This window comes from Gobio gobio (assembly GCF_949357685.1).
Source record: "Gobio gobio genome assembly, chromosome: 19".
NCBI lineage: Eukaryota > Metazoa > Chordata > Actinopteri > Cypriniformes > Gobionidae > Gobio > Gobio gobio.
Window position 1 is genome coordinate 2785692 of NC_137112.1, and position 12500 is coordinate 2798191.

Below are 12500 nucleotides of genomic sequence, written 5' to 3' on the forward strand. Positions count from 1 at the left end.
TCACACTCACTCACTCTCACACACACACTCACTTAATCACACATTCACAGACACTCACACACTCACTCTCGCTCACTCTCTCACACACACACACACACACACACACACACACACACACACACACACACACTTAATCACACATTCACAGACACACACACACTCATGCACACACACATATACACTCACACTCACTCACTCACACACACTTGCTCACTCACTCACAAACACACTCACACTTATGAACACATACTCAAACACTCACTCACACACACACAAACTCACTCTCAATCACTCTCACACACTCACTTAATCACACATTCACAGACACTCACACACATACACTCACTCACTTACTCTCTCACTCACTCACAAACACACACACTCACACTTATGAACACATACTCAAACACACACACACACTCACTTACTCTCAGACACACTCACTCGCACACACACACTCACTCTCAGACACACTCACTCGCGCACACACACACACACACACTCACTCACTCTCACTCTTACACTCACTCACTCACACACACACACTTGCTCACTCACACACACACACACACACTCACTCTAATGAACACATACTCAAACACTCACACACACACTCACTTACTCTCAGACACACTCACTCACTCGCACGCACACACACACACACACACTCACTCTCAGACACACTCACTCGCGCACACACACACACACACACTCACTCACTCTCACTCTTACACTCACTCACACACACACACTTGCTCACTCACACACACACACACACACACACACACACACACTCACACTTATGAACACATACTCAAACACTCACACACACACTCACTTACTCTCAGACACACTCACTCGCACACACACACACACTCACTTACTCTCAGACACACTCACACACACACACACACACTTATGAACACATACTCAAACACTCACACACACACTCACTTACTCTCAGACACACTCACTCGTACACACACTTATGAACACATACTCAAACACTCACACACACACTCACTCGCACACACACTTATGAACACATACTCAAACACTCACACACACACTCACTTACTCTCAGACACACTCACTCGCACACACACTTATGAACACATACTCAAACACTCACACACACACTCACTTACTCTCAGACACACTCACACACACACACACACACACACACACTCTTCGCTGTGAGTCCATTGATGTCGTTTCTCTGCTGTTATTGGTGCTGTCGTCTGTGCTGTTCTTTTCTATCTCGAGTGATGTTTAAATCCTCCTCTCGTTTCAGTCTGAGCTCGTTCAGGAGTTCATGTTTTTCTTTATAAGGGAAAAGGCTGGATTTCCTGTTTGTATTTTTATTTTGTGCTCCGTTGGCAACTGTCTGCACAGAAAATGGGGCAGTTTAACACAATAGAGTCCAGCTGTGACACACACACACACACACACACACTTCCCTTCACCTCTGTGGGAACAGGCAGCGAGCGGCGTACCCAAGGTCACCAGCTCAGCTCTGTTTCCCATGAGGCCGTTCTGCACCCGACTCACAAAACACAAAACCGCTCGGCTCCTGATCAACAGAGCATTCTGGGTAATTCTCTGTGTCAGACGGTCGTCTCTGTGTTTCTGATCCAACCGGAAACGTTACAGGAAATACCCTCACACTAAACGTCTATATATATAGATATTTTTTTATTTACCTTTAAATGACTAGATTTTATTAAATCAATTTAAGCACATTCTTTTATACTTCTTTTTTTGGTCCAGAAAGCATTTATTATTCATTTTTTATAATATTTTTTCAATTCTTTTAATGCAATTTTTATTATTTATTTTTTACCTTTTAATTAATAGATTTTATTAAATCAATTTAAGCACTTTCTTTTATACTCCTTTTTTATCCAGATAGCTTTTATAATTTAATTTTTATAATATTTAAAAAAAATAATTTGCAATTTTTTACTATCTTTATTTAAAAAAAAAAATGATTTACCTTTAAATGACTAGATTTTATTTAAAAAATAATATAATTTAAGCACATTCTTTTATGCTCCTTTTTTGGTCCAGAAAGATTTTATCATTTATTTTTTATAATATTTTTTCGAATCTTTTTAATGCATAAATAATATAATTTAAGCACATTATTTCACATTCTGTTATACTTCTTTTTTTGGTCCAGAAAGCATTTAATTTTTATAATATTTTAAAAAATTATATTTACTTTACATTTATTTTTAAATATTTAAAACAAAATACTTTACAAAAAATATTATCTTTATTTTTTTATTTTTTTATAATTTACCTTTAAATTACTAGATTTCATTAATAAATAATATAATTTAAGCACCTTCTTTTATGCTTCTTTTTTTGGTCCAGAAAGCTTTTATCATTTAATTTTTTCTATTTTTTATTGGAATTTTTATCTTTTTTTTATTTACCTTTAAATTACTATGTTTTATTAATAAAAAATATAATTCAAGCACATTCTTAATCTTCACACTTTCAACTTGAATTTAAAATCACTCATAATTTCATGAATAGCCCTGTTAATGCAGCTCATAATATCTCAGATTGGGAGTCTCTGGCGACCTCTTGTGGATTAATAATAATATCAGATGATATTTCCTGACCCTTATGGCTCTATATGGAGCGGATGAGCTGATCCGCTGGGTCCTAAAGTCAGTTCTCAGGTCATCTCTTCAGAATGTATTCAGATACACATGTAGATTATAAAATCAGTGTTTAGGTGTTATATGACCCGTGAGGGAAGGACTTGTTACCTTTTTAATTTCATCCACATAAACTGTGGCTGAATAAAGTGTGACATAAGTCCTAGTGTAACTCCATCCATCCATCCATCTTCTTCCGCTTTATCCAGGGCCGGGTCGCGGGGGCAGCAGTCTAAGCAGAGATGCCCAGACTTCCCTCTCCCTAGACACTTCCTCTAGCTCTTCCGGGGGGACACCGAGGCGTTCCAAGGCCAGCCGGGAGACATAGTCCCTCCAGCGTGTCCTCGGTCTTCCCTGGGGCCTCCTCCCGGTTGGACATGCCCGAAACACCTTCCCGGGAAGGCGATCAGGAGGCATCCGGAACAGATGCCCGAGCCACCTCAGCTGTCCCCTCTCGATGTGGAGGAGCAGCGGCTCTACTCCGAGTTCCTCCCGAGTGACTGAGCTTCTCACCCTATCTCTAAGGGAGCGCCCAGCCACCCTGCGGAGAAAACTCATTTCGGCCGCCTGTATCCGGGATCTTGTCCTTTCGGTCATGACCCAAAGCTCATGACCATAGGTGAGAGTAGGAACGTAGATTGACCGGTAAATCGAGAGCTTCGCCTTACGGCTTAGCTCTTTCTTCACCACGACAGACTGGTACATCGACCGCATTACTGCAGAAGCTGCACTGATCCGTCTGTCAATCTCCCGTTCCATCCTCCCCTCACTCGTGAACAAGACCCCTAGATACTTGAACTCCTCCACTTGGGGCAGGAACTCTCCACCAACCTGGCAAGCCACCCTTTTCCGACTGAGGACCATGGCCTCGGATTTGGAGGTGCTGATCCCCATCCCAGCCGCTTCACACTCGGCTGCAAACCGTCCCAGTGCATGGCGAAGGTCCTGGTTAGAAGGGGCCAACACGACAACGTCATCCGCAAAGAGCAGAGACGAAACCGTGTGGTCCCCAAACCTGACACCCTCCGGCCCCTTGGCTGTGCCTAGAAATTCTGTCCATAAAAATTATAAACAGAACCGGCGACAAAGGGCAGCCATACCGGAGTCCAACATGCACCGGGAACAAGTCTGACTTACTGCCGGCAATGCGGACCAAACTCCTGCTTCGGTCATACAGGGACCGGACAGCCCTCAGCAAAGGACCCCGGACCCCATATTCCCAGAGAACCCTCCACAGGATGCCGCGAGGGACACAGTTGAATGCCTTCTCCAAATCCACAAAACACATGTGGACTGGTTGGGCAAACTCCCATGAACCCTCCAGCACCCTGTAGAGGGTATAGAGCTGGTCCAGTGTACCACGACCCGGACGAAAACCACACTGTTCCTCCTGAATCCGAGGTTCCACTATTGGCCGGATTCTCCTCTCCAGTACCCTGGCATAGACTTTCCCGGGGAGGCTGAGAAGTGTGATCCCCCTATAGTTGGAACACACCCTCCGGTCCCCCTTCTTAAAAAGAGGGACCACCACCCCGGTCTGCCATCCCAGAGGCACTGTCCCCGACCGCCACGCGATGCTGCAGAGGCGTGTCAGCCAAGACAGCCCCACAACATCCAGAGACTTGAGGTACTCAGGGCGGATCTCATCCACCCCCGGTGCCTTGCCACCGAGGAGTTTCTTGACCACCTCGGTGACTTCAGCCCGGGTGATGGACGAGTCCTCCTCTGAGCCCCCAGCCTCTGCTTCCTCAATGGAAGACGTGACAGCGGGATTGAGGAGATCCTCGAAGTATTCCTTCCACCGTCCGACAACATCCCCAGTCGAGGTCAACAGTCGCCCATCTCCACTGTAAACAGCGTTGGTAGGGCACTGCTTCCCCCTCCTGAGGCGCCGGACGGTTTGCCAGAATCTCTTCGAGGCCAGCCGATAGTCCTTTTCCATGGCCTCACCGAACTCCTCCCAGGCCCGAGTTTTTGCCTCTACAACCACCCGGGCTGCAGTCCGCTTAGCCTGCCGGTACATGTCAGCTGCCTCAGGAGTCCCACAAGCCAACCAGGCCCGATAGGACTCCTTCTTCAGCTTGACGGCATCCCTTACTTCCGGTGTCCACCACCGGGTTCGGGGATTGCCGCCTCGACAGGCACCGGAGACCTTGCGTCCACAGCTCCGAGCAGCCGCTTTGACAATGGAGGTGGAGAACATGGTCCATTCGGACTCAATATCTCCAGCCTCCCTCGGGATCCAGTCGAAGTTCTGCCGGAGGTGGGAGTTGAAGATCTCTCTGACAGGAGACTCGGCCAAACGTTCCCAGCAGACCCTTACAGTACGCTTGGGTCTACCGAGTCTATCCAGCTTCCTCCCCCGCCATCGGATCCAACTCACCACCAGGTGGTGATCAGTTGACAGCTCCGCCCCTCTCTTCACCCGAGTGTCCAAGACATACGGCCGCAGGTCAGATGAAACGACCACAAGAGCAGTTCAAAAAACCCTTATGATGACAAAAAAAAAAGGAGGACCGTGACGTCGCCGGGTACGGCGCAGCCGGGGCCCCACCCTGGAGCCAGGCCTGGGGTTGGGGCTCGTATGCAAGCGCCTGGTGGCTGGGCCTTCCCCCACGGGGTCCGGCCGGGCTCAGCCCAAAGGAGCGACGTGGGGACACCTTCCCGTGGGCTCACCACTCACGGGAGGGACCGTAAGGGGCCGGTGCAAAGAAGATCGGGCAGCAGTCGAAGGCGGGGGCCTAGACAACCCGATCCCTGGACACGGAAACTGGCTCTTGGGACATGGAATGTCACCTCACTGGCGGGGAAAGAGCCTGAGCTTGTGCGTGAGGTTGAGAGGTTCCGACTAGAGATAGTCGGAATGACCTCTACGCACGGCTTGGGCTCTGGAACCACACTTCTCGAGAGAGGAAGGACTCTTCACCACTCCGGAGTTGCCTATGGTGAGAGACGGCGGGCTGGTGTGGGTTTGCTTATAGCCCCCCAGCTCTGCTGCCATGTGTTGGAGTTTACCCCGGTGAACGAGAGGGTCGCTTCCCTGCGGCTTCGGCTCGGGGATAGGTCTCTCACTGTTGTGTGTGCCTACGGGCCGAACGGCAGTGCGGAGTACCCGGCCCTCTTGGTGTCCCTGGGAGGGGTGCTGGAGAGTGCTCCGACTGGGGACTCCGTCGTTCTACTGGGGGACTTCAACGCCCACGTGGGCAATGACAGTGACACCTGGAGGGGCGTGATTGGGAGGAACGGCCCCCCTGATCTGAACCCGAGCGGTGTTCAGTTATTGGACTTCTGTGCTAGTCACGGTTTGTCCATAACGAACACCATGTTCAGGCATAAGAGTGTCCATCAGTGCACGTGGCACCAGGACACTCTAGGTCGTAGGTCAAGACTAAGACCTAGTGTAACTATGGGTCAAAATTATTTCTGTGCTGGGACTTCATGCAAATGAGTGAATATTTTATTAGATTATACCTCATTTGCATATTTAATTTACAAAACTATTATCTTGGATTAATTTATGTTGTGAGTTGTAAAGTGTCTAGATGATGATTTTGAGGTGCAGCTGCTGTTCGAGGTGTGTTTTGGGGGTTTTGCGCTCAGGCATTAACGTGTGTGTGTGTGTGACCTTTGACCTTTCTCCTGCAGGGCGGTTCAGCCGTCGGAGCTGGTGGGCAGCGTTTGGACTAAAGAAGACAAGGAGATCAACTCCCCAAACCTGCTGAGGATGATCCGCCACACCACCAACCTCACACTGTGGTTCGAGAAGTACGACACACTGCCTCGAGTTTAGTTCAGAGACGAGTGTGTGTGTGTGTGTGTGTGTGTGTGTGAGTGAGTGTGTCAAGTCAAGTCAACCTTATTTATATAGCGCTTTTAACAATGCAGATTAGAGCCCGACCGATAAAGGATTTTTGAGGTAGATACCGATACAAATATTTGGTGATTTAAAAATCCGATATTCCGATATATCTGCCGATATAGATTATATTATATATATATATACAGAAACACGTTAAAAACAGATTTCCCTTATTTGTAGTTATTCATGATCCCTCAGCCTCTCTAATATAAAATGATAATGCCGTTTGAAAATAAACTTGTTTGTTTTATTGTTACAACAGAACAGAGGAGCATAAAAATATAGTTCTGATAAATAAAATGTATAAAAATATAAACTTAAGATATAAAATGTCCTTTGGACGAAAACAAAATAACAAAAACAAAACAAAAAATCTATATAGTATTAATAGATGTGGTAAGCTTCATAAATATAACTGAGCAAGACTGGAAAAAAATATTCAGTTAAGTTCTGATAAATAACAATAACAGCAAAATATAAACTATATACAGTATAAATATGAGTTACCTTAATTACAATGTCAACTTGCTTATCCCTTTACATGCACTCTTTTAATTCTATCCATCAAGCTACAACGAACCATTTTCAATCATTTTCTGCCTGTTTTCTAAAATCTTCTACTGATGATGATGATGCAGTAAATCCATCATGTGACTCGCTAATGCTGCGTCTGAACGAAGTCAGCAACACTTTCCTTCACTCCTCACGAGCCTAACTTACAATGCAGGGACTGGAACTACAAATATACTAGTTATAAATACAGAGTGAGTGTGAGTGTGAGAGTGAGTGTGAGAGTGAGTGTGAGAGTGAGTGTGAGTGTGAGAGCGAGTGTGAGAGCGAGTGTGAGAGCGAGTGTGAGAGTGAGTGTGAGAGTGAGTGTGAGAGTGAGTGTGAGAGTGAGAGCGAGTGTGAGAGCGAGTGTGAGAGCGAGTGTGAGAGCGAGTGTGAGAGTGAGTGTGAGAGTGAGTGTGAGAGTGAGTGTGAGAGTGTGAGAGTGAGAGCGAGTGTGAGAGTGAGTGTGAGAGTGAGTGTGAGAGTGAGTGTGAGAGTGAGTGTGAGAGTGAGTGTGAGTGTGAGAGTGAGAGCGAGTGTGAGAGCGAGTGTGAGAGTTAGTGTGAGAGTGAGAGCGAGAGTGAGTGTGAGAGCGAGTGTGAGAGCGAGTGTGAGAGCGAGTGTGAGAGTGAGTGTGAGAGTGAGTGTGAGAGTGAGTGTGAGTGTGAGAGCGAGTGTGAGAGCGAGTGTGAGAGCGAGTGTGAGAGTGAGTGTGAGAGTGAGAGCGAGTGTGAGAGCGAGTGTGAGAGCGAGTGTGAGAGTGAGTGTGAGAGTGAGTGTGAGAGTGAGTGTGAGAGTGAGTGTGAGTGTGAGAGTGAGAGCGAGTGTGAGAGCGAGTGTGAGAGTGAGTGTGAGAGTTAGTGTGAGAGTGAGAGCGAGAGTGAGAGTGAGTGTGAGAGTTAGTGTGAGAGTGAGAGCGAGTGTGAGAGCGAGTGTGAGAGTGAGTGTGAGAGTGAGTGTGAGAGTGAGAGCGAGTGTGAGAGCGAGTGTGAGAGCGAGTGTGAGAGCGAGTGTGAGAGCGAGTGTGAGAGTGAGTGTGAGAGTGAGAGCGAGTGTGAGAGCGAGTGTGAGAGTGAGTGTGAGAGTGAGTGTGAGAGTGAGTGTGAGAGTGAGTGTGAGAGTGAGTGTGAGAGTGAGAGCGAGTGTGAGAGCGAGTGTGAGAGCGAGTGTGTGAGTGAGTGTGAGAGTGAGTGTGAGAGTGAGTGTGAGAGTGAGTGTGAGAGTGAGTGTGAGAGCGAGTGTGAGAGCGAGTGTGAGAGCGAGTGTGTGAGTGAGTGTGAGAGTGAGTGTGAGAGTGAGTGTGAGAGTGAGTGTGAGAGTGAGTGTGAGAGTGAGTGTGAGAGTGAGTGTGAGAGTGAGTGTGAGAGCGAGTGAGTGTGAGAGTGTGTGTGAGAACGAGAGTGTGAGAGTGAGTGTGAGAGTGAGTGTGAGAGTGAGAGAGTGAGTGTGAGAGTGAGTGTGAGAGCGAGTGTGAGCGAGTGTGAGTGTGAGAGTGAGTGTGAGAGTGAGAGAGTGAGTGTGAGAGTGAGTGTGAGAGCGAGTGCGTGAGCGTGTGAGAGTGAGTGTGTGTGAGAGTGAGTGTGTGTGAGAGTGAGTGTGTGTGAGAGTGAGTGTGTGTGAGAGTGAGTGTGTGTGAGAGTGAGTGTGTGTGAGTGTGTGTGAGAGTGAGTGTGTGTGTGAGTGTGTGTGAGAGTGAGTGTGTGAGCGAGTGTGTGAGCGAGTGTGTGAGCGAGTGTGAGAGCGAGTGTGAGAGCGAGTGTGAGAGCGAGTGTGAGAGCGAGTGTGAGAGCGAGTGTGAGAGCGAGTGTGAGAGCGAGTGTGAGAGCGAGTGTGAGAGCGAGTGTGTGAGTGAGTGAGTGTGTGAGTGTGTGAGTGAGTGTGTGTGTGTGTGTGAGTGAGTGTGTGTGATAGCGAGTGTGTGTGTGAGTGATTGTGTGTGAGTGATTGTGTGTTTCTGACAGTTTGTCATGTCTCTCAGGTGTATTGTAGAGACGGAGAATGTGGAGGAGCGAGTGGCCGTTATCGCGCGGATCATCGAGATCCTGCAGGTGTTTCAGGAGCTCAACAACTTCAACGGCGTTCTGGAGGTCGTCAGCGCCATGAACTCATCGCCCGTATACAGACTCGACCACACCTTCGAGGTCAGAGGTCACGCTCATGTCTTTAGTGTGTAATGAAAATTACAATATTCCTCATTATAATAATTAATGCGCATAATAAAGGGGCGGGGCCTGGTTGAGTTAGTTAGTCGTGTGTTGAAACTGCCGGTTATGGTAAGGGGCGGGACATTTCCCAAACACCAATCACAACACACTGCTCCAGCCGACCAATCAGGGCACAGTGTGCTTTCAGAAGGAGGGGCTTCATACAGACAGGAAGTAAACAGAGTTACTGGCTGAAATCCTGCTCTAGTTTTAGCTCATCCTGCATGTGATTGTATTCCAGCAAATCCCGAGCAGACAGAGGAAGATCCTGGAGGAAGCTCATGAGCTCAGTGAAGATCATTATAAGAAATATCTGGCTAAACTCAGGTCCATCAACCCCCCCTGTGTGCCCTTCTTCGGTACGTTCTGCCTCCTCCACACACACACACACACACACACACACTGTCTGAGATGAGGCCGTGTGTTTGATGCACATCTGATCTGCTCCTTTTAGGGATTTATTTAACAAATATCTTAAAAACTGAGGAAGGGAATCCGGACTTCCTGAAGAGACACGGTAAAGAGCTGATCAACTTCAGCAAACGGCGGAAAGTGGCGGAAATCACCGGAGAAATCCAGCAGTACCAGAACCAGCCGTACTGCTTACGAGTGGAGAGCGACATCCGGGTCAGAAACACTGCATTATTGATCATATCACAGGGCCGGGATTATTTTTGTCTCTTAAAGGATTAGTTCACTTTTTAATAAACTTTAGCTGATAATTTACTCTCCCCCATGTCATCCAAGATGTCCATGTCTTTCTTTCTGCAGTTGAAAAGAAATGAAGGTTTTGGATGAAAACAGTCCAGGGTTTTTCTCCATATAATGGACTTCAATGGGCTCCAAACGGTTCAAATGACAGTTTCAGTGCAGCTTCAAAGGGCTTTAAACGACACCAGATGATGAATAAGGGTCTGATCTAGACAAACCATCAGTTTCTGAGAGAAACCCAGCAGTATTTATGATATTATTTTACCTCTTATCAGACGAGCGTGATCATCTCTGAGCTCCGCCATAACTTCCGACAAGAAAGGTCAAATTAGATCATGGTCATAGATATATTGATAGTAGATGCCTCATTCTACAGATCCGTGCAGTCGCTAATGAGGCATCTACGTATACATCTATGACCATGATCGAATTTGACCTCACTTGTCGGAAGTTATGTCTGAGCTCAGAGATGATCATATTCGTCTGATAAGAGGTAAAATAATATCATAAATACTGCTGGGTTTCTCTCAGAAACTGATGGTTTGTCTAGATCAGACCCTTATTCATCATCTGGTGTCGTTTAAAGCCCTTTGAAGCTGCTCTGAAACTGTCATTTGAACCGTTTGGAGCCCATTGAAGTCCATTATATGGAGAAAAACCCTGGACTGTTTTCATCCAAAACCTTAATTTCTTTTCGACTGCAGAAAGAAAGACATGGACATCTTGGATGACATGAGGGTGAGTAAATTATCAGCGAAAGTTTATTTAAAAGTGAACTAATCCTTTAACCCTCTGGTGCTCTTCAGTCATTTCTGACTGGAAAATGTTCTGTTTTGAAATGTTAAAAATCACAGCTTCATCGGAATGATATGAAACTTGGTGACTTTTCTAGCATTAGGACTGTAAACACACAAAGAAATTGGGGTCATGATTCGAGCATGCTAATTGGTCGGAAAAAAAAGTATCGTTCATTGTCTTCGGTCATAAATGACTGACCATAGGAAATGAATGGGAAATCGGCAAAAACACAAAAATTCACCAAATATGTGTGTGTACAATCTACAAATCGGCCACGATGCTGAAAAAAAGTACACAGCAGTGAAGAGGTGACACTCTAAAACATCAAGAGTGTGATATTGACACATCCACTCACACACACACACGCACACTTATACACACACACACACACACACACACACACACACTTATACACACACACACACACACACACACTTATACACACACACACACACACACTTATACACACACACACACACACGCACACTTATATACACACACACACGCACACTTATTCACACACACACTTATACACACACACACACTTATACACACACACACACGCACACTTATACACACACACACACGCACACTTATACACACACACACACGCACACTTATACACACGCACATACACACACACACACACACACGCACACTTATACAGACACGCACACACGCACACTTATACACACACGCACACTTATACACACACACACACGCACACTTATACACACACACACACGCACACTTATACACACACACACACACACACGCACACTTATACACACACACACACGCACACTTATACACACACACACACGCACATACACACACACACACACACACACGCACATACACACACACACACACACACACGCACACTTATACAGACACGCACACTTATACACACATGAAAAACTGAACCAATGAAACACATTTGGAATTTTTAAAAATCACAGCTTCATCAGAATTATATGAAACTTGGTGACTTTTCTAGCATTAGGGATGTAAACACACACACAAAATTGAGGGCATGATTCGTGCATGCTGAATGGTCAAATTCGGAAAAAAAATACTCCCACTTGTGTTCTTCGGTCAAAAATGACCACCATAGGAACTGAATGAGAAATCTGCAAAAACACAAATTCACAGAAAAAAATCTATATTTCTAACAAACAAACAAATATCTAAAACTTTATAATAATTAGTCTTTGAGATTTTTTAAAATATATATTCAAATCCATTAAAAAAAAAAATTAAATATGTTCAAAAGAGAGCTAGGGAATTCATAGAGACCTCTAGTGGTTACACACATGGTTGCATGATTTCTTAAATAATTCCAAAAGAGGCGCTAATCTGCCTTCAAAAATATATATATTTTGAAGGCCTAGTCTCTATTTTAACCTGAAATACTGCAATAATTAAAAAAAATATTGTGTATAATTTTCAATGGCAAAAATAGACCGTAATTATTGCATAAATATTAAAAAATACCATCAAATCATCTCAAAATTAAAAATTAAAAAGAAGAAATATTATTGACGAAAAATAAATTGCATTGGTTTCACTGGAGTGGAGGAAGATTAATGTGTAGGTGTCCGGACACTTGAAGACGACCAACACAAGCCCTAAACCAAGAGACCCAGAGGGTTAAAGAACTGTATACTTTTATTCATCAGGGACGCATTACATTGATCAAAA

General features: G+C 45.5%; 1 protein-coding gene across 1 annotated transcript in view; it reads left to right on the plus strand.

Moving 5' to 3' along the window:
• The window catches only part of sos1 (son of sevenless homolog 1), a gene marked incomplete at its 5' end in the record, with an annotated part of 100174 nt that overhangs the window by 70387 nt on the left and 17287 nt on the right, over positions 1–12500 (plus strand). The window contains 4 exons of the mRNA XM_079844438.1: positions 6318–6437; positions 9062–9224; positions 9529–9646; positions 9742–9914. Of these exons, the coding sequence (XP_079700564.1) occupies positions 6318–6437; positions 9062–9224; positions 9529–9646; positions 9742–9914 (574 nt within the window). The remainder of the gene's footprint in view (positions 1–6317; positions 6438–9061; positions 9225–9528; positions 9647–9741; positions 9915–12500) is intronic.